The following is a 26,304-nucleotide window of genomic DNA, read 5'->3' as shown; positions in this document are numbered from 1 at the left end:
CCCCCCCCCCCCCCCCCCAAAAAAAAACCCACAAAAAAACCAAAAACCTGGGGAAATTCAGTGCTTTCATTTTCCTGTTCTACAGGCTGTGGAATGCTTGCACCTAAGGTAGGAGCAATGTTTTCCATAGAAGACACATAAGGCAACTAAGGAAAATAAGCTGACTTGCCCTTTGAAAGAGCTTATTCTCCTTTCAACTGACCATGTGCAGTCGCAGGATGTATGCCACCTAGTGTAATTGCAGCCCTGAATTAAACTTCTCAGTTCATGACATTTCTAGACTACAGACTCTGCTGTGTGCGTAAGCCTGTGCAGGCACAGGGACGTGGGACAATGGATGGGACAGACAGACTGACTCAGAAAGGAAGAACTCATTTTAAAGACGAAAGTGCTCTGAACCTTTCACCCCACACGGGTCAAAGAAGTTAGACTAATAATAAACAAAGAATACAGGTATTAGGTAGACCAATCCAGAAGTCAAAATAAATTTTATTTCTTTACAGACATACATACTTACGAGGGTAAAGCACAACAAAGTGCAGATACCAAAGCAGAGACTACTCACCTTCAATGTACAGGGGCTCAACGACATCATGATTTATCAGTTCGAAGTTCTCATGACCAATCCAGTGCTCCACATTTCTTTTCCTGCCCGTAAAGAAGTTGTCCACAACTGTAACCTCATGGCCATCCATCATTAGTTTGTCAGTAAGATGAGAACCCACAAACCCTGCTCCTCCAGTTATCTGCGTTAGGACAGTTGGTATAAATTTCTTTTTCTTTTTACAGAAACACCAGACAAAGTCTACAAACATGAAGACAGAAGAACAGTAGCTTTCAGATCTTTCCTTACCCCAGGGGAAACAACTCCATTTCCATGCCTAATTTTTTTAATCCAGTATTTACAGTGTTGAAAATTTCAAGAGAGATGCTTGACACGTTTCATCACTGTCAGGCTAGAAGTTCTGCTAACCATTCACATTATCAAAATCTCTTTTTCAGATGAGATTTTTTCCTTTTTTTTTTTTTTCCTTCAAATTGGATTGTGCCCTTTTATGAGACAGCAAAGCCTAAAAAGACCCCAAAAGGTAAGAGGAGAATTCTCTGCGATTCTCATTTCTCAGAAAAGAGATGACAGAATGCCATGTCATTTTTGTGGAAGACTTGTAATATCAGAAACGTCAAATACAGCTTTTGTTTGGTTTAAATGGAAGACATGTTAGGTGTTCTAAGTATTACAAATTCTTTCACCCTTCGCAGAGGGAAGGAAGGAAGCATATTCCTAGACGAAAGCAAGTCTTTGAAGATCTCTCTTTTGAAATATCTGCTAAAACCAAAATTATTCCTTTTGTGTTTCAATGCATCCATAGCACACATCCTATCATTCTGTTTTCAGTCTCTCATACCATTAGCTTCAACATCTTTGCATTTGCCTGTCTTGGAAACATTACAATGTTTTACTGCAAAGAAATAGGCAGAAATAAAATATTTTAAAACTTGTACTCTTGTTCCATTGCAGACGTAGAAGCAAGGAAGTTCTTTATCTTTCCTCTTTCTGCATCCCAGTCTTTAACAGTAAACAAAGAAAAAAAATCACTAACTCAGTACTGAAGCAGTCAATGCAGTAAGTAGAGCTGCAAGGTGTGCGACACAGACATACCTATGGAAGAAATCACCTTCTCTGCACTTCATAAGCTGTTTTCAAGAACGTACAAAGACATGACGGACCACCACTCAAAGAATGAAGGGACTTGTAAAAGCCCTGTGTGGCATCAGCTAAATTGTATGACTGCATAATCAAATTCACATTTTGGAAGTGATTCAGCTGATCTCCATTCTTCAGCTGCCGTGACAACTAATCAACAGCAAAAGGACATGGTGAAACCATCAAGCAGGAATATAATGAATAAATGATGTGCCACAATGAAAAAGCGCTGCATGGAGAAGGATGTAGATGCCTGAAGTTCTTTCCCTTTGGGCTAGTCAAACTCTAAACATTTATCCTCCCCATCCACTATTGAAAAAAGCCAGATTAGAAGAATTTAAAAAAAAACAAAACCAAAAACACAACAGGAAAGACAAAGGCAAATAGAAAGCTATCAAAAACTGAAAAGGAAAAAAAAGATAACTACATGCATTGTCTTCTGTAAAAACTTTAATGTCCCCTTCTTGTATTCTCACATTTGGTTTTCTTCTTAAAAATTCAGGGCCATCAGCATGTCAAAGACATTGTAAGTACCAATAAATAAAAGAATCATTTACTTGGTCTATCTAGTATTCTTTTGGGTTTATCAGGGCTTCCTTGTAGCAGATATAGTATGTGATTTAGTTCCTTGGCAAACCTGAAGGAGAAAGAGGATTCAGAAGAAGCCCTTTCTGAAAAAATAGAGATAATCTCAGGGGTCCCACTATTCCGGAACAAACAGGAGGGAAGAACAGGTTTCTGGAAGAATGCTGTGAACAAGGAAAGAAGAAGGGTAGTAACTGAGGGAGAACAGCCCTCTGCCAGGTGCCACCGCTTACCAAGGGAAAAATAATACGCATGGAAAACCTACTGCCATAAGCTTATCCTGACTTGGAAGCAAGCTGCAGCCTTGCTGAATGTTCCAAGAGTTGTGCCTTTTTGTGGTGAGCAGGACAAAAGTTTTCTGTAGATGACCCGAACCTATTAATTCAACTGAGGCCCAAGGAAATCCCCTGCTGCTACTTCTACTTCCAGGATTCCAGAGAAGAAAAACTTGATGCTTGCAATATGTCTTTAATGCAGAAAAAGAAGGCGTCTTCATCCCCATTTTCCTTTTGGAGAAAAACATAAACCAAACCAAGCACTGCTTACAGCACTCTTCTATGCTATATGCAAGCAAGAAAAAAAAAAAAGCACAAACCAATTTTGTCCAGAAAAAGGTTTCCAATTACCTTAAATCTGTAACTAGTTTTTATGTTAAATCTATGTTAGCTTTATTAACATATCACTTCCATAGGTATTAGATAAAAAACTACTTGGAAAAGGAGCTGAATTTCCCCTGGAAAAGTAAACAACTATGTAAATTAATTTTTGTATCATTACTTGAGGCTACATTAAAAAAAAAAAGATGATTTATCACGGAAGCTCTCTGTATAACCTTCCTGTAAACCCTCATAAAACCAAGGTCAATATTCTTCATTTCTAAATATGACTTCTTGCAAATCACAATGACATATTAATCTACAAAATCATACACTGTATGTGAATCATTTCCATATCAGAATTGAAGCACCAGCATCTGGGGCTTAAATAGGCATTTTTAATAAGACATCATTAATAAAAATATTTAATTACTTAGGAGTGCCAATATGGCTTGGTAACTTCAGCATCTACTAAAAGGCACAAACATTACTGATAATTTCCTCCACTAGAGGCACTTAAAAGTTTGTGGCTTTGCTAGATGGGTTAATTTCTGCTGTCTGCAGTCAGATTCAAAACATCTAATGTCCCATATGGAAATGATTTTTTTTATTATTTTCTGCTTTCATTTGTCTACCACATTCAGTTCAGAAAAAAACACACAACAGATTGAACCAATGTCAACACTATCATCCATAATGTTAACAGAATTCCTTCTCTTGCATAGGAAAGCCTGTGGCCCAGACACTTCAGGGAACTGAGCAAGTAGATAAACCATGCACAACTGGACAAAGACTTGAGTTCTTTTGAAAAGTGCCAGAGTGTCTAGTCTCAGCTGAAATACCACCCCTACTAGCACATCTCCAAACAGATGCCATGTAATAAAAAAATAACTGCTAGAACTGCTGTCTGACCCGGTCAGCACTGCGGAGACTGCATTCAGACAAAAATCAGAATTTGTAATGGATTCCAGGAAAAGATGCAGTATCAACAAAACATGAAGCAAATCATCTAACAAAGCTCACTTGGCTTGCCGATTCTTGTGTTTAATCCTGAGAAACTTCCAAGTGTCATGCAAGGTCTACCCGAGTCCTCAATACACTGACATCAGCTACTCTAAAGAACATTTTTCCTGTAGGCTTATGACAGTGACATTCTAACAGAACAGAACTGCCCACACAGGCAGAAGGCTTGTAAAAGCCCATCTGAGTTACCACTGAACTAGTCCCCAAGCATGACAGAGAAGAAATGACTGAACAACTCATTAATCCTTTTGGCCACCTTTCTTCTTTTGTAGAGATAATACGGACACCAAAGAGCTATTCGCCTCCAGATCACCAGAAAACACTCCTATTCCAACTACTTGCCATCACTGTTGAAGCAACAGACTTCAAAATATCCGGTATCTTTAAGAGGCAAAGTTTAAAAGTTAATATTAAAAGCTCTATAGCCTATTAAGAGCTTATACCGATACGTTTCTTGAAAGTACCTTCTTGCTTGTAAAAAAGGTAACTTTACTAAACTTGGGACACATGAGCACACAACTGGGAATTTTCAGAATTAAGACCCTCTCTGATGTTTTCCTCAGTGTACCTTCCACATTCAACAAGAGAACAGGGATCCTACAGCTCTGTCTCCTTTCAGGCCATCATAAAAATGACAGAATAACACTGAAGAACTAAACTAATTTGATAATTTATTCTTTATGAAGTTTTGCAGTAGCAGAGAAGATGATCGTCTAATAAAGCAGTAAAACCAAAATTTGGTTTTAATTGCATCTTTTCAGTGTTTTTCTTCAAAATTTTGAAGCAGGGATTTGTCTCAGACACCACCCTCCGCTACAGAGGCAGAAACTCATACCTCTATATTTACACATTTTACGTAGCTATACTTTCTCTGCATCTTTAAAATGTGGGGATATTTTTCTCCCCAGGTCAGACAGAAACAAGAAAAAAATCAGGACACAGCTAACTTCAGAAGTGGTTTTAGACAAAACTGGAAAGCTGATGTTGCAGCACAATTTGCTGAGCTTAAGAATGCCTTGGACAACTACTTGTCCCGACTAAACCTGCCTTCGTCTTCACCCCTAAAACACTCGTGATGCTTCAAAACACCAGAAACAACACAGAAGTTAACCGAGATGAACTCTCCCTCAGTCTAATTAACTGCTCCTTCTTAACAGTGCTGCAGAGCAGCTACTTTTCTAGCCTTATGACTAGATTTTGTCCAAATCAGTGACACAAGCTTTCTGTCAAGACGTACCTAAAAAGTTTCCCAGTCTCTGCAAGCTTAAGCCATTTGGAGCACAAGATGAAAAGACCCTTTGGCAATGCAGTCCTGAGATGTTACAAGTAGAAAACAGTAGCTTAACTGGCAAGTCAAACCTCCAAACCAGAGCCCAAGTGTGTTATCCATTTGCTGAGTTTGAGAACATCAACACAGAGTAAGTGAAGTACTACTCTAAACCCTGTGCACATATGACATGCAAGGTAGCTTATTTTATTCCTGCTCATGTCTTTAATTAATCCTCTAAGACTGATTACATTCCACAGAATTTTTTTTATTTCCCAAAACCAACCCCTGAGTAAATACCAACTTACCAGGATTCTTTTACGATCCTTTTCCGATAAAAATTTCACCGGTGGGTATTTCTGAGTGAAACTACAGAACATTTCAAAACAAAGAAGAAAAACTATGTAAGTTTCAGCCTCACTTCTTCTTTCACATACCTGTCTTTAAAATATGAAAAACTACTCTGACAACCTCCCATTCTTAAAGTTCTGCTATGGGCATGTTTAGTCCTTTTTTCTAAAGAAGGTTCTGGGCCAACATGAGAAAATGCCTATGCTTTGTAAAAGCACTGAGAAATATCAAAATTAATCTGCAAAAAGTGCTTTTAAAATTTCTGCTTAACTGATTTTCTAGAATGAATCGCTTGACTTCTATCTTTTGAGAGCAGAACTGGTGCCAGGCATGCCATCACAAGAGAATAAAACAGTAAAACACGAGCAGCGATTGGACTTTTTTTTTTTTTTAAAGTTATAAAAAGCAAACTACATTCTTAAAAGTTCTGGAAAAGAAAACAAGTTGTTTTGACTTACCGCATTGACTTCAAACATTTCTCCTTAAAGTTTCAACATGATGTTTACAACATACAGTTTTAATTCTCCTTACAGTTTCACAGTAATCAATGTAAAGGTTACAATCAGAATGTGGAAGAAACTCTTTTTAAGATAATTCAACAATTTTTACCAGAGAACTTACTTGGGATAAAAGCTAATCCTAATTTTGTTCTCAGAAATAGCTAGACTGCCATTGTTTTGATGGTCTTCAAGCTACTTTTGCTTTAATTCTTTTGCACAGGAATTTAATCAAAACTAAAACATCCTAAAATAAAATCATGTGACATATAAATCTTCAGCACTCTCTCAAGCTTAAAACTGATGCTTAGAACCTTAAAATGATTTAATGGACATGGAATTATATTGCTTCTTTCTCCCCCCACTGGCATGCATTCTACATACAGCAACAAACTCCTCAAAAGGAAGGTGTGAAAGAAGGTGTGTATTTTATTTATTTATTTCACTAATTAGCATTGTAGTCTTGGGAATATTTTAATAGCTCAGGTTTTTCTTAACTAAGTATCAGTGTGACACCGGACAGAAATCAAAGGACAGTTACTCTTCTCCACCAGTAAGTCCACATGCTAGAGATGCAGTTGGATGTAGCACACAGGAAGTATATATGCCAAGACTTCACACCAAGATTACATTTTCATCTACTCACAAATACACTCTGACTGAACTGACCCTACACCTCTGATCTTGAAGCACCTCCTCTGCTTCTAACCTGCAGTACTGGCTCAACTGGAATTCTTCAGAGGCAAAACACAGATGCTTCTGTGTCAACTTTTCATCCCAGAGTGCAAGACATCTTTGGTTTCCTGGATAAGGGAAATATGGCAGCACAAACTTCCAATGCTACCTATACAGGAAGACTGAAATGAGAAACTACCTACACTTGCCTTTATCACCACACAGGTCACTAACGGTAATGCTGTTTCTTTGATTTAAGCCGAGAAGCAACGAGAAACAGCAGTGTCTAAGTATAGTGCAGACATGTGAAACACAGCCTTCCTGTGAGAGAAAAGGTAAATCCACCAATAACAACAAGAGGCTTATGGAGTTTAAAAAAAAAAAGTGAAATGCCAAATAACTTGATGCCAAGCTAAAAGTCAGTCTCCTCCATTTTTAAGATCCTACTTTAAGGTCACATTAATCCAGCATGGAGCAATACTGCTGCCAAAGGGATCTTCCAACCATTTTTGCTCCTTTCATTACACCAGCTGGAATCATAGAATCATTTGGTTGGAAAAGACCTTTAAGACTGAGTCCAACAGTACCTGTCCACTTCTAAACCATGTCCCTAAGCACCTCGTCTACCTATCTTTTAAATACCTCCAGGGATAGGGATTCAACCACTTCCCCGGGCAGCCTGTTCCAGTGCCTGACAACCTTTTTGGTGAAGAAATTTTCCCCAGTATCCAACCTAAACCTCCCCCGGCACAACTTGAGGACACTTCCTCTCATCTTATTGCCTGTTACCAGGGAGAAGAGACCAAAACCCATCTTGCTACACCCTCCTGCCAGGCAGTTGTAGAGACCGAACCCCAGTTCCCTCAGCCACTCCTGATATGACTTGTGCTCCAGACCCCTCACCAGCTTCGCTGACCTTCTCTGGACATGCTCAATGTCCTTCTTGAACTGAGCGGCCCAAAACTGACCACAGTATTCGAGGTGCGGCCTCACCAGTACTGGGTACAGGGAAAGGATGACTTCCCTACTCCTGCTGGCCACGCTATTTCTGACACAAGCCAAGATGCTGTCGGCCCTCTTGTCCACCTGGGCACACTGCGGGCTCATATTCAGCCAGCTGTCAATCAGTACCCCTGATGCCTCTCTGCCAGGCAGCCTTCCAGCCACTCTTCCCCAAGTCTGAAGTGTTGCATGGGGTTGCTGTGACCCAAGTGCAGGACCCGGCACTTGACCTTGTTAAACCTCATGCAATCGTCCTCGGCCCATGGATCCAGCCTGTCCAGATCCCTCTGCAGAGCCTTCCTACCCTCAAGCAGATCAACACTTTCACCCAGCTTAAGTGTCATCTGCAAACTTACTGAGGGTGCACTCAATCCCCTTGTCCAGGTTGCTGATAAAAATGTTAAACAGAACTGGCCCCAAAACTGAGCCCTGGGGAACACCACTTGTGATTGGCCTCCAATTGGATTTAACTTCATTCGCCACCAGTCTTTGGGCCCAGCCATCCAACCAGTTTTTAATCGAGCAAAGAGTATGCCTGTCTAGGCCATGGGCATTCAGTTTCTCAAGCAGAATGTGGGAAACAGTGTTAAAGGCTTTACTAAAGTCCAGGTAGACAACATCCGCAGCCTTTCCCTCGTCCACTAAGCGGGTCACCTTGTCATAGAAGGAGATCAGGTTAGTCAAGCAGGATCTGTCTTTCATAAACCCATGTTGACTGGGCCTGATCTTCTGGTTGTCCCCCTTAGAGACAATAGGCAGGAGTCTAGAACTGATCCAGCTGAATGTTCATCTTTTAGCAACAATGTTGAGTTTATCTTGACCTAATGCTTGCTTTGATGACTACATGGCAATGTTTTTGCTGTGCAAATTAGTAATAAAAACTTTCCAACTTTAGCTTCAGTTAAACAATCTCTTGTCATAAGACTAGCATTAAGGAATTCTTGTCTTTCTTGCTTCCCAAATGCATGATGATGGCTTGCTTTCAGGTTTTATCAGCTTATGAGGTAAAAAAAAACATTGACATTAGAAAGTGAGCTTTGCAAGCAGCATCAGCCTTCAGGCATCTGACAGTGAGTAGTTATTTACTGTCACTTTACATAGATGTATAATTCAAAAATTATTAATTGCAACAACCCACATGCAGTTGAACCAGCAGAGATAAATGGCTACAATATTTGAAAAACTCAACAACAGTAAGAGCCCATATTTTGATATGGGTCATAAGAGCCCACAAGCCCACATTTTGTGAAAGTGTAATTCCCAGATCAGCTCATACAGAGGCAAAAAAATATTTTGATTCTTTTTCCTCATTGCTAGACATCTGAAAGAAGACTCATCAATACACTGCAAACACTACTCAAAAAGAAAAGAGTATTTAGATGGCTCCTAGGAGAAGTCTTTACTTAATGGTTCCACCCAAAACCTCATTGCTCATTTGGAAAAATATAACAATTATAAAAAAAAAAAAGAGCTAAGAGATATCCTCCCACAAAGGTCCTCTGTGAACGGCAGAAGGAAATACCTGAATTGCCAACAACTGAAGCTGAAGATATACTGATATAAAGAGTAAATAAGTCAACTGAACAGAGGCAGGACATCAAAAATTTCACCTGAACATAAAATCTTTATAATTTGACCATTATAACTGGTATGGTAGTATCATATGCACTACTACAGGTGACACAGTCTGCAGTTTGTTTCATGTTGCCAATATACTGCCTAGTTCAATCCATGAAGTTCACACCTATTAAGAGATGGGCAATCAGATCAGTATTCTTACTAAAATAAATTGCACGTGGCATGTCACTGAATCTTTCAAATCAATTGTAAAAGCACAGAACTGACTTTTTTTTTTTATTTTTTTAACAGCACGGGAGGGGTGGGAGGACAAGGGGCAATTGCTCATTGGCAAGACAAAACTCAAATCACTCAAAACACTGAAGGTGTCGAGCATACCTCTGGCTAAGAGCAATGGGATTCTGCCCCCCTCTCCAGAGGAACAGCACACAGTATGCCATACATAACCATCCAAGCTTACTGGTACTGCTTGGGTAAGTCCAGACTTAGCCCTTTGTAATACAGCATTCTCAGCTAGCTGTTTGCTTGGGACATCAACAGTGCCACCTGTGAAACAGTACCACTGTCAAAAGCAGCACTGTCCTTGTCAGAGCTGACAATTCCCACCCGTTTTCCAGGCCTTATTTTGTGACGAAAAGCATCTGCCCATTAGGGCGCTCAGATGGGAGAACTGATCTGGCAGAAAGGCAACCAGGCTGGGGAACGAGGCAGTTATTTGCAAAGAGACTGAAATGTCTGGTTTTCCCATCCAGCTTACTGTCAGCACTCCAGTGGTTCTGCTGGCATAAAAGTGAGGAAACAATGTTACAGGGTGGACACAAGCAGCCAGGGAAAAACAGATCAGGCTTCGATTTTTTTTTTTTTTTAAACAACTATGTCAATTTAGGGTGCTTGTGGAACAACAGCACATATTTCAATATCTGCAGCTGTAAAAGCTTGTCTTCTTTTCTTCAGTTGCATCATCCAGTTTAATCCATCACATTCCCTTACAAATCCTGAGAGAAGCGAGTCAGCCTGGCTCATCCAAAGCACACGCACAGACCAAGATTCACAAGCAAATCACTGTACGTTAGCTGAACCATGGTAACTGATCACAAGTGGGGAAAATGTGAAGGAAAGCACATTTTCAGTCTCGAAGTTGAAACCAGTATGTTTTAGCACACACCTGGGCTGAATTTACTAAACCATGGTAATTCATTCACCAGCTGTACCCAAACCGGCAAATTCCTCGACAGGATTTGAACTTTACAAAAATCCGGCACTCCCAGTTTACTTTAATGGGATTAATCAACCTGAATACCTTAAGCATTAACGTCTTCCAGCATTCAAGGCCCCATCCTCACTTAGATATGATAAAAATCCAAAGGTACTGAGGGTATTCAGATTTCTCTCAAGCCTACAACTACAGAATTGACCACTACAGAACAGAAACTGTGCTCTTTAACTGCTTCCCAAATTTAGCAAGAGACACGTACCTTTTTTCTAGATCTTTGATTTTCTCCCTTAGAGGTGCAACAGCCTAAAATAAAGGAATAATATTTAATCTTTGAAGAATAGAACAAGACTAACATCACAAAACAAGCATATAGGAAGTTACTTTAGAGCAAAAATCATGGCAAACAGTCTCCTATGAACAGCTTCACTGAAGACGCTCCAAGAAACTTGCATCTTAAAGCATCCTTTATGTGAAAAAATCCTTGAACCTTTTTCACCAAAAATCAAATCAGACAGTACAGTGTGAATTCCCTTAGCTTACCACTGAAAACAAAACACCTCAAGGCTATGAGTACCATAGCCTTGTTGATAAGAACATCCAATGTTGTGATTCCTATTTGGCAAAGTGAAGTCACAAGCAACTTGTCTGAGGTTGTCAAAGCGCAACAGGACAGTCAGTAAAACCTGAACTATTTAAGTAGACAGCAGATAAATATATTTAAGAGTACACAGAGGCATTAGCTCCAGTGCAAAGGCTATAATTTTCTCAGAACATGGTATGTTAAAGAAACATCATGTTTAAAAATCTAAGGTATGTTTTACATCATGATTCAAGGGTATATCTAGGCTTTTAAAAAATATTAAAAGGAAATTTGTCAGAAAATGTAGTTACTAAGACTTCTGTTTGCGTTTTTGAAAGAGAGTATCACTTAAGTCTGCATCAGTTTCAGGTTCTTTATCACAGGACCCAAATTTCTAAGTGTCCTACCAAATTTCAACAAGTCCCTGAACTCTTGTTTTTAAGTTTATTCAAACCTTGTCACAAAATTTACCATCTAGGACCATCATAAGTTGAAAGGTATCTGAGGGTTATCACTTGAAATGGTACTATATAGCAACACATCACCAACCACCATTAAGTTTTTTTGTACAAACATTTATGGTTAGAGCTAGACAATTCAGGAACTTCATGAACTGAGACAAGCTGCATATTCATGTTAAGAGGAAACAGTACTGTCATTTATATTCATTAAATATCTAGCTCTGTGGAGCAACAAATAGTTCTTGAAACAGTTATTCTGATGGTTCAAGATACTGTATAACTAAAGCTTATTTAAAACCATGACCCAGAAACGCTCAGCTTCTCAGACCTTACAGTAACTGATCTACCCAATGAATTTCAAGCATTTGACCATTCTTAAACAACTGGGATTTTCAGAATGCTTGTTGCAATGTTTATCAAAACTTAAAAAAAAAAAAGAAAAAAAGAGGGGAATGCAAAACACACAAACTAAGAACAGTCTTTCCATTGATTTTAAGCAATTTCAGTGGGCTTCTCACTGCGTCCAGAGGAACGATTGCTATATAAACCTGTTGGAATACAAGACACCAGGCAGACCAGACTATGTTAGTATGGTGACACACACCCACACAAGGAATAGAGGGGTTTGACCTCAAAGACCTTTGTATCTATTAAATTCCTGGTTTTAATGTTATTAGGCTGGAAGTCTAAAAACATCTGGAGAAAGATCTGTTTCACACATTCTTAATATTTCATAACAAACTGAAGTTGAAATGGAAATTCAGAGGTATTAATACAGAAGTTCAGAACCACCACTGTGTTCAATATGCATGTCTACTCCAGAAATTGCCAGGACTTGTGCTTAAAGCATTGGTACTGCACACCATCCCTGACCACAGACACGACTACCTTTGTTCATTAGTTAAGAAAAAAGCAAAGCATTTTTGGGAGGTTTCACATTTCCAATGAAACTTACAAATACTTAACATTTTGTAAGAGTGACAGATGGAAGAATATGTGTATATCCTTCATTCAGTAACAAAACCAGTTCTCAGGAGGACTCTACCACAGTCTGCAGCAAATGAGACAGCAGAGCTATTACTTTCAAGAAAGGTTTAGAGGAAAAAAATAAAGAGGGAAGAGTCACAGATCTATGTTAGAAACACCACTATAGTGAAGACCAGTTCAAAAACTTATGTACAGACACAAATCCAATACTTTGAATGGTTTTAGTAGAATGGAGAGTAATGAGATAGAACTAAATATACCCTTTCAGTATGAAATGAGTAAAATGGAGTCCTCAAAACATAACAGACTACAACTATTAGCAAACTAACCTCCTCTATTTTACTTTCCACCTTCTGATCCCCATTGTCTTGAAGAGACCTGTTGGCAAGAAAAGAAAAAACATAACTCATACATAAGCAATAGTTGCTCCACTGCACCTGCACCATGCTCTTCCTGTTAAAACAGTATCTTCAAAGCATCCCAAGTTAGCATTATTTCAAAGACATACTCAGAGCAAATGAAAGTGGATGGTCCATTCCCATTGAAATCACAGAATCAGCCCCATCCAGTGGAGGGACGGGGCCTCCACTACCTCTTTGGGCAACCTGTCCTGTCACCAAGTTTGGCAGAAACTGAACTAAACCCATAGGAAAGAATAATAAAAATAAAAATTACATTCATTTTACAGAGAAAATTAACTTCATTGTAGAAAAGTGTCTAATCACAGCACTAAAGTAGGGTCAGCAGAAATGTTTCGGAGTGTAGCTTCACTATGCAAATACCTAAGATGTCTTTTTGAGGGTCTCTGTTACTGTACGCTACAAGTATGCTAAACAAAACGTTATCCCTTAATGCTACAACTGTAACTGCAATTTTAATCAAAGAGAGAGAAGGGCAAACGTGTCTAGCTTTGACTTTGAACTTTAAAGAAAAAACCTATACCAAAACTTGTCTTAAGCGATCATCTTAAGAGATGGGCAATACTGACTTAGCACACAAAATGCTACTTGTTCAAAATGAAGCCAAGCTTATACACTGAAGGATGTCAAGATAACTTGTGAAAACAGTACTGTCTAAGAAGTTGGCATCTCACACAAATCTGTGTGGTCTTACTTAGCATCTAACTGTGTAAAGTATCTCAGTTAGTTGTGTGCATTCTTTGAGTAAACTTCTACAAGTGTAGAATACGTATTTTTAAATGTTACTTCTTGCATCTAGTCTGTGAGATTTTCCTTAAGTTTGCATAATTTTTTTTTTCAATTAAACCTTCTGAAAAGGGAATTATTTATCTTACAGTAGTAAGTTTTTGCATACTAGATGATTCATGGGTATCCAACATAAAATGGAGTTCTTTCAAATAAAACAGAGCTCCTTTACTTGGGACCTGAAGTCATTACACCTAGGGAAACAGAAGATCCTTTGTTAAGCAGATATACATACAACACACTGTTAGAAGTTAGAGCAACGATTCCCTTCATATTCCTCTCTAAAACTCTTACTATAAAAAGTCAGTTCAGCCTATTACTGAGGCAGAAATCTTATTGACCAGATCCTTTTTGTCGTATCAGTAAAGAATGCAGTAAATTCCTAGACTAAGACACACAGACCCTGAACCATCTTCTCACAACAAATTGTAATTTATTGCAATAGTGGCAAATAGAAACCCTCCAGTTAGCATAGTACGAATTTACTACAAGGAAACAATATTAAGTCATTCTTGTGAATTTTTCAAATGTTTTTCCAAATAACAGAAATGGACAAAAAGCTAGGCAAACAATCTGTGGAATACCTAGCCCTTTCTCTCTGCTAAATGAGCAAGGAAAACTTGGGAAGAGCTCTCAGAATGAAAGGTTCCCTCAAAAATAGTTACTACTATTGTTTATTCACAAATCCCGAAACCTAAGGACTAGCACTCTGCAGTTTAGTTTTTAATGAGCTCTTCCTCCTAACAAAGACAATCTTACTGGCTGAGGACCAATATCAGACCTTCAGAAATGAGTTTTCTCCCTCAACAGCTCTGTAACGGACACTTCAAATAAGAAGTCAGATGCAGCTAGCGGTAGAATTTGTAAGGACAGCTTATCAGGGAATGAACACAGTGGATCCCACGCCCACTTGCCCCCCTCAAACCCCTCTCTGAGGTTCTTGCCCTTCCTTTGGAAATGCTCAGCTGCTCACGTTAACAGCTGCTAAACTGTCACAGTTTGCTGGTCACAATAACACGGTAATCTAAATGGTATCTCCATCTGCAAGCTGCAGCAGCTCAGCAGCTGTTCGCCTAACAGCTGAACACTTTGTGGCAAGGGGAGGAAACTCCCAGAGAAGTAATGTGGACAGCTCAGGGCAGGAACAGATCCCAGGGTAAGCTGTTCTGGGTGCATCGGAGCTCACAGAAAATTCATTATTTTTCCTGCTTTGTCTCAAACTTTCTTTAGTCTCTGCTGCTAAGCATGGCAACAGAGTACCAAACCCCTTTACTAGCAAAACAACATGGTGAAATATTTTGTCCTCTATGCACAACACTTTGTCATAGGGAACAGACCGTCCCCATGTTCTCTTCATCTTCTTCAGTTGTGTCGTCTTGGTGAATTTTCCCAGAGGACAAACATTCACATGCAAGCAGAAATGCTGTGAAAATCAGCATGTTTTGCATGCCCATGCTGTGCCTTCCTACTTGCAAGGGCAAACATTCTCGGGGACAGGGCAGGATTTTTTTTTGCTTTTCAGCAGTTGAGCCATCTGATTCTCCCCCAATTAACTGTGGAGGAGGCAAACACCTCAAAACCACATTTCTAATTCTTAGTACAGAAACATAATTATGGAGGATCTGCTGCTCTTCAGTGTTTAAGCCTGTATTGTCACTGAGATATGGTCAGATCTGGGCTGAGGAAAAGTAGAATCCAAAACCCTATGTGCCCAGCTATGCCAAACAACTTGCCTGAAAACTTCTCCAAAATCAAAAGATAAATCTGTGTAAAGGAAGGCAGATGCTAAAGTGAGAGTAATATCCTGGGCGAGATTTGCTGCAGACTTAGAACCCTTTCTGAGACTGAACACCTTATATTTAAAAAATGGTATCAGCTGCTTAGCAACCACCCAAACAACAGAGTGAGGTGCAGTTCTACTGTCTCCCTATGTGATATACAAATGATATGTGTTGAATGGGAAAGGTAAGTTAATTTTATTTTAGGTAAGGATATTCAATGCAAAATTTATATATGTTACCTCATATTGACGAAGTTTCCCCATACAGCTGGAAAATAAGAAAAGAGAGAACATTACAGTGTCATACAACAGTACATGAGGTCATTTTCCTATCATCAGGAATTTAAAACAACATTAAGTATATTAATCACAAATCACCGAAACAAGTTACATACATGATATGTATACACACACCAAGCGACTAGAACACAGTTTAAGAGTATGGGAGAAATTCTGGTTAAATTACACAAGACTATAAAAAAAAGTAGGAAAATCCAGTCATTCAATAAAAAAAGGACTGATTAGACTATTCCAGTGCACGCCTGGAATTACCTGACTAGTAAATCAGCAGATACACTTATCTGATCATTATCCCCACAGTATATTACATAAAGAGAATGTACAAGAATTCTCTGAACTAAAATTTGACACCACACACAGATAAAACAAACCAGAGCTCCAGACTTGTTTATTAGGGATATTGAAAAAAAATGGCAAGAGCAAGAAAGGAGTTCTGTAGACCTGAACCACATGAACTGGAAACTGCAGGCTGACATGAGTAAAAAGACTGGTGGCTACAGACCATAGCTGAACCAGTCCAAAGAGGTGCCACTACCTGCATTAAAGGTAGCAAGTGTTTGTGCACATGTGAATTCTGTCTCTAAATATGTATATATTCTGATGCAGGTACAAAAGGTACCTAAGCAATGTAACTAAATGGCTCACTAAGCAAACAAAAATCATTTATTACACTCTTTGTATGGAAAAAAGTTTTGAGGAAGACAAACCGCAGTATAAAATAGCACAGCAAACATGTATAAGTTGGTGTTCACAAAAAGATTCATCTGCCCAATTTATTTTCAACTAGAAAAAAAAATCATCTGAAACTGTTCAGGGTTTAACTGATTACATGAAGACTATCAGAATACTGATTTTTCCTTTTAGCTGCCAATTAGGACACAGGATGTAGTTTAAAGAGAAAAAATGAGGAGCCATAAACCAGGCTACACTATAGAGTTGACAACTTCAGATCGTCAAGACAAACAAGGTTAATTAATAGGGGACAGTTACATAAGGGACTCTGCACCAATAAGCAACACAGGAAACACACTCAGAATATCGCCGGAAAAATCATTCTGCAATTGCTCTTTAAGAGACAAGGCTCAACCTAAGGATCCAAATTACACTGGGTTTTAAGAAGGAGTAGCAGCCTATATGCAGTATTAACAAACGTATAGAAAGCTTCTGTAGCATCCTCAGTATTTGTAAGCTGTGCTTCGGGTCTCAAGTAGCAGGTAATGAAGTATTTTGCCTAGATTCAGGCTCTGCACATACATTTTCATGTTATTAGTTACTGATCTCAAGCAGATGATGAGGTGTTACAGAATCACAAAAACAATTAAAAAAATGCTGCTACAGTCACAGGCACCTTCCAGGCAAGAGAAAAAAAGGAAACATACCCGGGAAAGAGGAGTGGGGAGGACATGAGTAAGGATGCAGTAATGCAGTCACTGTTCCATCCTTCAGGGGATGGCAAAGATACTGTTTTTAACTACTGAGTGCTGCTGAGTAATTCAAAGAATAACCCAAATGAATCCATGACAGACTATCAAACAAACTGTAGGAGGGCACTGTGATATCTGTGGTGGTACCATAAAACCTCTGTCATCTTCTGGGGAAAAGATAAGGAAGCTTTATAGTAAGCAGAACAGATGATCAATAAAATCCAACTGAGTTTAAAAAACACTGTGGATTTTATATTGAAGTAAATTCTCTTTGGGGAAAAAGGGATACAGTGTTGAGCACTACGTTCAATTCAAGTTATTTACCCTCCAGCTAGGATTTTAGAATTATTTATGATAACATTAATTGGGAACTACAGGTACAGAATTCTCAAGTTATACGTTACTCAGCTACACTTACAATCAGTTGTTTTTCTGGGCTACAGAAACCCATACAAATAGCATAACGTATTGTTTACGCGGTGGCAGGAAACATCTGGGCTTAGTTGGTGAAGCAGGAATTGATGAAAAAAATGAGTCGCCAGCTGCACCACAAATACCACCCTGCCAGTTTTGTTGCAAAGACAGTGCCACTACATTGCATACAAGAAACCGGCTTCCTAAAAGAAAACATGTTAACTCTGCGTGCTCGGTGCCCACAGCAGGGAAGGGGAGCTCAGAAAGGCATTCGTGTACTTCCAGAAACACTATGCTTGATATCCCAGTTCTGTAGTAGTAGACCACCTTCCATTAAACTTCTAGGAAACATTATTTTTGTACCATTGCAAAAAAAGAATGCAACTGCAAAATGAACCACATAGGAAATACCTTATGGAGGGATCTGAAGAACCCTGAAGTCTCTCTCACATGCAGAGAGGTGCCACCGAAACTCGTTCGAACGTACTGCCCTCACAAAGACTTCTGAATGCACAATTCCAAGGAGGCTCTCTTTGGCTACTGTGTGTTCACATACAGCTTACATCAAGGTTGAAGGGATCAGAGGTAAGGTTTTCCACTACAGTGGAATTAAGGTTTTGTTGGATTTTTTTCTAAATGCACAGCATAATTGTTCATAGAACGGGATTACACAGCCACAGAACCAGCAGCATGACTATGGCTTACAGAGAATTTCCTCGACTTGTTGCTTCCTTGCCCTAACGGTTATGCCGAGGCCAGTCTGACATTCAGGCAAGAACGATGGAAACATATGAAGGCAAGCAGGCCCAAATCCACAAGCAGGATGATGCAGAATCACAAGCCTAAATCCAAGATGAAAACCCCCACAGGCACCATAAAACCCCTTGACAGGCCCACCAAGTTCAGGCATCAAAAGCTGCAGACATGTGGATGGTTAAAAAAGCTTCCATACCAGTTTTCAAAAGCATCAGACTCCTATGGACCCAATTTGAGCAAACACTAACATAATTAAGCACCTCACTGTAAAAACCAGTCTTAAAAAAATACAATTAAAAAAATTCCAACTCTAAAATCAAATCTTTTAAGCCAAGAGGTATTCATCCAGAATAACAGTCTCCTATGCCAATTCTCAAACCTTAGAGATTTAACACCCTTAGCTCCCACAGCCACACACAGTACTTACTCTATGAGAACTTCCTATTCATCCAACTAAAGAGCATGCATGGACAGAGTCTTCCTGCCATCTACTGAAACTCTGTGCAAGGGACGAATTCATGATTAATTGGATTAGACAGACAGAAACATGACTTGTAACCAAACAATTAAGACACTCACCTACAAGAGAGAAGAAATAGAGGTTCCTCTTACTTTCTCAAAGACTATTTGTAAACCTCACCCAATGACTGATTAAGGTAATAATAAATTGACATTAGGGAAGACATCAGGATACGTGGATTGTTTGGAGACACATGAAAGCCTGGTTTAATGGCCTGTAGGAGAAAGGTGTAGTCCTATTTTGACTCTCTCTGTTCCGGGATGTTTTTTCCCCTCTGCATCCCTTCCATAAAATAATGAGAACAGTCATTTTTATTGTAGCTTTTCTGCAAGGATTAATTGCAAGTACCATGAAGATTAAAAATACATCAGAGGCATTAATCACTTCCACAGACTATACACTTTAAAGTGACAGCTTCCAGAGAAGAAGAATGACATGCCTTGGATGAAGTGATAAAGAGCTGTACTTTTAGAAAAGAGAAGATTTGTTTCTTAAAGCCTTAATCACAGTATTGTTATTAAAGAGGTATTTACATTTTGCCAAGTAAACATTAATCACTCATGGTTTTCAGAAAACCACAATCCTCTTTTTTGTTTAGTTTGTTGTCTGGTTTTTTTTCCCCCTCCAGCCTCTGAGAGATAAAGCTGTAACTATTTGGCAAGCACAGCCTTATGGTAAAATAATTGTAGATTTCCAAGACTTCTCAAAATTACCTTAAACAAAAGCCAATCAGTCACAGACTAGTAAAGAATGGTTTTATTTCTACTGAATACATTTATGTTCCTGGAAATTTAAAGGTTTGCTTATTTTTTCTAGAGAAGACCCTTTCTGAAATTATGCCAGCTGCAGAGCAGTACGATGACTAGGCTACTTTCAGCAAAGGAATATTCCAAGAGCTATCCTTTGGATGCAAGCCAACCCTGCCTGTGTGAAGTAAAAAAAAAAAAAAAAACCAAACACAAAATCTGTTAAGTCACATTCGAAAAAGTACAACAGAAATACCAAGCAATTTGGTGTTGGGCATCCACTGTTAAGTGTACACTTCCCTATCTATCGCGAATGAAAACTTAAACTTTGGCAAACTGATAGATTCCTATAGCTGTGAGATATAACACTATGCAAATTTTCTTTCTTTACAAGAGTTAATGGAGCTTCACACTAGATAGGAAGCTAACCATGAATACTTATTCTAACATTTCAGTTAGCATCATCACTTTATGACTGAAATCTGTTCTTTGTTTCCCAGACAGCAAATTCTTTCCAACTCTTTTTTTAAGTCTTCTTTCCAGTTCTCTGTTCAGTGCTTCTACCCCTTCCTATCTCATATCTTTAGCGTATCATTCTTTACCACTACTCATCCATTTTTGTCTACCCTTTGTATTTTGTCTCAAGTAAGGTAATGCAGACCAATTGTTAGTTACTACAAACAGAAAAAAACATCCAATATTTACAACAAAAAACCAGAATGCATATAACTCATCACAGTTATGAAGTTCCAAACAGGATCTTCAATTTTCATCACCACATATACTTGAGTGTGCCTGGACACCATAAGACTTTCTAGCTTTGAATTTACTGGCTTGAAACAACAAAGTGGTTTGCAAAGACGTTGACTGCCTACAAAAGGTTTGAACTCCCAAGGAAGACAACAGAAGGACTCTGACTTATACCTAACTGGAGTACTATGTAATAATTACATTCTGAATTGGGTCAAAATTATTTTAGCAACATGAAAGCAACACAATCTAAATTGCTAACATCCCTGTGTCCCTTTTCACTTAAAAAAAGAACTGAAAACCCTACATGTCTTTCCTTAAACAGCAGCAGATAATGAAAAAAACCCCAAAATGCTATGAAATGAAAATCTATCTCCAGATAAATCTGGTCTACACAATTCAAATGCACAAAATGTGTGGAGTAAAGCATTTTCTCCCTTTGCTTTAAAGCAACATGGCAGGTTAAAGAAACCAACAGAAACCTTCTAAGCCAACAGACCTGTACATGCTGCTGTTAGTGCCATACATGTCCCTATTGCAAGTGAAGGAAAGAGAAAGCAGCAGAACTATTATCTTAGCAACCGGAATGTATCTTATGCAGTTTTACATAAATAATGCTTTCCCCAGTGTAGACGGTAGCTCTGGTTTTTCAAATGCCTTTTGAAAAAAAAGGAGGAAGGGGGGCACTGTCTTCTTTAATTTAGCCCTTGACCTTCCCTTTGTTTCCCAGACATGGCTAGCAGAACTGTGGGACATCTTTCAAGAAACTCAAAGAGGCAGAGAATATGCCACACTCCCAGGATAATGATGATACACCAGCATGCATGTCAAACCCCACAAACTGAGCAACCACCCAAGGTAATATGACTCAAATTAGGGTGGTATTCAAATGAGGGGTCATGGCTCAAGCCAATTATTGTCACCATTTTATTTTAAGTTCTTTGACTGCTAAAATTGTTTTCAGCAGACTCACAGCATGCTCCAATGGTCAGCACTGTAATCGAAACAAACTCACTTTTCCCCGTTACCTTTTACCAAACTCTTTCAGCTAAGTTGGTGCAGTAACCCCCACCTCTCCCTCCCCTAAGGTCCATGAACGAGAAGTTGAAAACTACCAGTTTCAACTAAACCCTGCTTTGGTCAACCAACCTTACAGGAAAGAAGCAAGCGATATAAATGATAGGGAAACATTTCCCCCTTGCAAAAACACAGAGGGGAAAGAAGACAAAAGCTTGAAGAGTGTTTGTCCTCAAGTAGAACGATGACAGCACCACCTCCTGCACATGCCACAGAAAAGACAAATACTAAATGGAAATAAACTATTAAAGACAAATACTCAAGACAAATATTAAACGGAGATAAGCTGGGAACTGTCAGGGTGAATTTCTCCAGGATGCCAAAAAATTGGTTTAAAACATCATGGTCAGCAAAGCAGAGTTGGATTCCATCTATTCCTGACAAACTCAACTGAAGTGTGAACAAATTTTCATAAGCTACACAGCCACGGCTAGTTGGAAGCCTGATGAGCAGGGAACTGGAAGCTGTTGAAGACAGTAAACTTATTTGCATAAACCCACAGATGAAAGGCAGCTCTTCAGGACATGAAGCCAGCAACCAAATGTTTTTGGTTTGGGTTTTTTTGGTGGAAAATCCATGGCATGCTGACCCAAAAAGCAGGCGAGCCTGATGTCACATCAGACCATTTCTCACTCTTCCATGTCCATTCAGTCAACCTTGCTGTCTAATTGTAAAACAGCTGGGGAAGGAAGATTTCTGGTATTCTCCAGAGCAGTGCTGAATAACTGCCAGACAGCTAGCCTGAAGCAATAGGACAGGGCCAAATTTGCAGCTACTTCTCTATGATGAAAAGTGAAAGTAAAAGATTATCAGAACACAACATTAAGTAGCCTTTAACCTGTTTTGAACACATGCAAGACAAGCATCATGCCAAGGGGCTGGTAAGATTCAAACCAAAAAGCTTACTCACACCTTGATATTCTGAGAAGAGCACATGACATTCTTGCTAGCTGATGGAAATCTTACAAAAACAAATGGCTAACCTTGTAAAACAAAGGGCAACAACCATGGAAACAACAATGCTGGGAGAAGCAAAGCCACTACGCTGCAGGACGTACTTCCCTCACATTATTTTGACATTTTGGGTTTAAGTTGTTTCAGTAGCTGTGCTGTAATTTATCTTAGAAAGGTAACAAGGTCTTAAGCTTGGATCTCATGACAGCACCCTACTATTCCTTCTTTTTTCCCTTGGAAAAGAAACAAGGCTACTGGCATACTTCCTGAGAACTATTTATCTACAAATAAGCAAAGACAACTGTTCTTCTACTTTACCAGAAATAGAGCTCTTAACTTTATTTTCATTAAGAACATGCAACTCCCTTATACTTATGATGACTTACCAAGACATCAGTAGATTATTTACAGTGGCATCAAGATTAATGCAAACCATGCAGATTGACAAGCTCTGGTCTTTAAATCCTGGCTACAAGATTTTACAGTGTATTTCCAACAACTTAAATAAGGTCCTGATTCTACAAAGACAGGCTCACTGGAACATCTCAGTCCATATAAAGCTGAACAAACATTTAAAATTTCAAGGGGAATGAGTTTAAGGTGTCTGTGTATTGACATATCAGCCCACAAGCAAGTGGGCTTTTTAAAAACAAAACAGAACTCTCAGACTCTACAAGTCACTCATATGGTGGTGACACTGGATTATTTTTTTAATAATATCTATTTAATTGGTTGCTGGTTTATGATATGTCCACATTTCTCATTGCAGCCAACAAAAAATCAATTAAATCCACTTTGCTTGTGTTTATAATCACCTCCTGTTCTTAAGCTGTGATTTCATAACAGCTTCAAGATGATGCAAATGCAGCCCCTGAGTGAAAGGACTTGCTTCAGTCCACCTCCACATGCCCTCAGCTCCTTTGGTTAGCACTAGCACTCCTACAGTATCTTGCTGGGGGTTAAATCAGAGAAAAGCTGTAGCAGAAGACATTGTCCCTTTAAAAGGGCAATGAAAATTCAACCTTTAGGCAAGGTTTCCCATTATAGGTAGCACAGTATAGCCATGCAATGCTCACAGAAGGAGACAGTATTGCAAGTGAGTCAACAAAGATAATTCCGAAAAAATATTAAAAAAACCAAACAACCGAGTAGCATACTACCAGATTACAGAGTGATTTCAACAGCTCGCTAGCTGCACTACCTCCAGATTTACCACTTGGGCGACGGGGAACAAAATCACCCCTTTCACCTAGGGCCTACAAATACAGTAAATGTAACTTAGTTAAACTCTGTTCACTTCAGTTTTACCATGGAATAGTTGCTTAAGTTACAACAGCTTTTAACTGCCTGCTGCATAGAAATGCTCCTTTGGGGTTCTATTTTTATATACAACAAACCACACATAGGACACTGTTTCAAGTGAACAACTGGGTTTTTTTTTAAATTAATAGAAATCAGATTTACAGAAATGAGACAATTCAAACCCGTATGTAAAGTAAAGTGCCACTAGGGAAACCAGTTAAGTCCATAAGAACGGTTCTAGGTATCTTTAATGTGAGCCTGACCGTGCACCTCATGTCATGGTGGTACTTTAACCATCATTAACAAGACTCCTTAAGCAAGACACTAATTGTGGACCTGCAAAGCACGTGATGGCAATGCTGCCAAACAGCCCTCCCAGCTGCCCATTTCACCAGTGCACAGCCTCCTCAGCTGGGCCAAAACAGCTGTCTGAACACCCACACTGCCAAATGGTTATAACCTGGAAAGGTGATCTTAGTCCAGACCAGTTCCTTTACCTGGTGCACAGCACAGGAATTTAAGTCCTTGTACGTGGGTGAATGCTGGTGGGAAATGGGAGATGCAGAGAAGGGATATCTAAGCCATGCTAGCCATCCAGAACCTTGTGCTGTGAAACCCCTAAAAGAGCCTGACTCTTGAAAGTGAGACAGCTGAGAACCTTTCAACTGCCTGTAATAAGCTCTTCCTCCAGTTCGCAAACTCTCATAAAGAAGTTCTTCAGGCATGTTTGTAATAAATTTGCATTCAAAGGCAGAAGCTTTTATGAAATAAGACACTTCTAGGAAAGATACTCACTAAACATTCTCTTGGGGTTTCACACAGAAACTGACAAAATGGCACTATCAAAAAAGTCCTATCTCCTAGTTCATAAAAAAATAACGTACTTGCCAAATATTTCATTCCCTGTAACATGATGTGCTCCAAATCTGATTCCCCTGTACTAACACTGAATGGAAATCCACGGAAAGGAGGTGCACAGCCTGAAAACACTTAGTCACTTGGAGAGCATTTGAGAAAGAAGGAATGTAAGAAGTGCCAGCACATACACCTACACCAGCAGCTCAGTTTTCTCAGATTCTATGCTATTTTAGTCTGGCATTATCTGACTGCAACCAGAGCACAGCGATGATTCAGTAATATTGCAAGGAGTGTACTTTTAGGATAGGGGGATGGGATCATAATCACATCCACAGGAAAGAAAACAAGAAACAGTCTCTCTAGAATCTGTTAGACCAGTGGCATCTCCTAGCATACCATACTACACTGAAGACACCAGAGCTGTAACTAATGATTCCACTACTTCTGACCACTAGTCAGAGGACTGAAAAGCACAGCAACCTAGAACCTTAGATTTGCAAAAACCATACTCCCACCAGACACCAACCTATTTCCTTTTAAGCTACTTTTGGCCACACTGATCTGCAGTCCTTCTCCTCCTCCATTTTTTCCTGAATCCCAAAGAACGACCAGAAACAAGCAGTGGGAAGACTTCTGTGACTTACAGCCCAGACAGCAAAGATCATATGACCTTTTTTCCCTTCCTTAAGGCTTTTACCCACAAAACTAGACAGGAAACACCAACTACTGTCCGTAGAATCTACTCAATAGCCAGGTCCCAATGACCACGTCAATTGCCACTCAATTCCAGTATTTTACCAGCAGCCTAGTAACTTTGTTTGCAAAATTAAGTATCATTTTTGGCAAAACACCCACACCTTTCAAAATAAGAACAGACATTAAGCTGTCCCTGCTTCAGTATGCATGAAACCTGAAGTCACTTGGACAAACAAACTGTCCTAAGAATCAGAGCTGGCACATAACTTCATCAATAACAGCAGTATCTAAACAACGAGGTCCTGTGAACACAGTAGCGTACGGTAGTAAAGGAAATTCCAATGTTGTGTTTCTGGGGTAGGAAACACCACCCCTTCTGCCAAAATACTCGAATTGTACCTCTCCACCCTCCCAAATGCAAAGGGAGGATCCTAAATCTGATGCACGCACACACCCACCCCCAAAGCTAGCTCACCTATGTGTGTTCTGGAGCATCGAGAGAATTGCTTGTCCCTAGCTAAGCTGACAAGGCTTCTACGATCCTTCTTCGTGGTGTTCCATCTACATAAAATCTACCTAAGTCGAAAACCAGAACAGACTAAGACCAAATAAACTGAATATGAAACACGCAGTGGAAAACTCTGGACAAGAAAGGGATGAGAGCTAACAGGACAACGGTATAAATCTGAGAACCTGTCTGACTCATGCCTAATAACTCGAGTCATAAATACCCCTGTCAGTGGTCATTTTAAGATTTTCCCAAATACCTTTGTGCCTCTCCTCAGGCTCTTAAAGACTCCAGCTACGTGCTGAGCTGACAAACAAACAAACATTTATGTAGCCCCGCCAAAGGACATCAGAGGATTTTGCAAAAGCCAGGCACGAGGCGAGGCCTGCCCTGGAAAACTTCCCCGCAGCCTCACCTCGCACAGCTACCGGGTTAAGACCAACAAAGAGCGGTCTGAGGAGCGGCTGCGGAAACACTTACTCCTCCAGCCA

General features: G+C 39.4%; 1 protein-coding gene across 3 annotated transcripts in view; it reads right to left on the bottom strand.

Moving 5' to 3' along the window:
• Positions 1-18,081, bottom strand: part of UXS1 (UDP-glucuronate decarboxylase 1) — a 51,952-nt gene extending 33,871 nt beyond the window's left edge. The window contains exons 1-6 of one of the 3 annotated variants that reach the window (XM_035894390.1): positions 18,058-18,081; positions 15,749-15,776; positions 12,853-12,901; positions 10,755-10,798; positions 5,485-5,545; positions 566-746 (exon numbers count right to left, since the gene is read on the bottom strand). In XM_035894390.1, the coding sequence (XP_035750283.1) occupies positions 566-746; positions 5,485-5,545; positions 10,755-10,798; positions 12,853-12,901; positions 15,749-15,753 (340 nt within the window). In that variant the 5' untranslated portion in view covers positions 15,754-15,776; positions 18,058-18,081. Of the gene's footprint in view, positions 1-565; positions 747-2,555; positions 2,790-5,484; positions 5,546-10,754; positions 10,799-12,852; positions 12,902-15,748; positions 15,777-18,057 lie in introns of those variants that run through there. The other 2 variants (XM_035894391.1, XM_035894389.1) reach the window with 2 other exon arrangements.
• Positions 18,082-26,304: the final 8,223 nt, after the last annotated feature.

This window comes from Egretta garzetta, unplaced genomic scaffold (genome assembly GCF_000687185.1).
Source record: "Egretta garzetta isolate BGI_Z169 unplaced genomic scaffold, ASM68718v1 scaffold5, whole genome shotgun sequence".
NCBI classification, from domain to species: domain Eukaryota; kingdom Metazoa; phylum Chordata; class Aves; order Pelecaniformes; family Ardeidae; genus Egretta; species Egretta garzetta.
The sequence above is the reverse complement of the archived record's forward strand: the minus strand, read 5'-3'. Positions and strand labels throughout refer to the sequence as shown.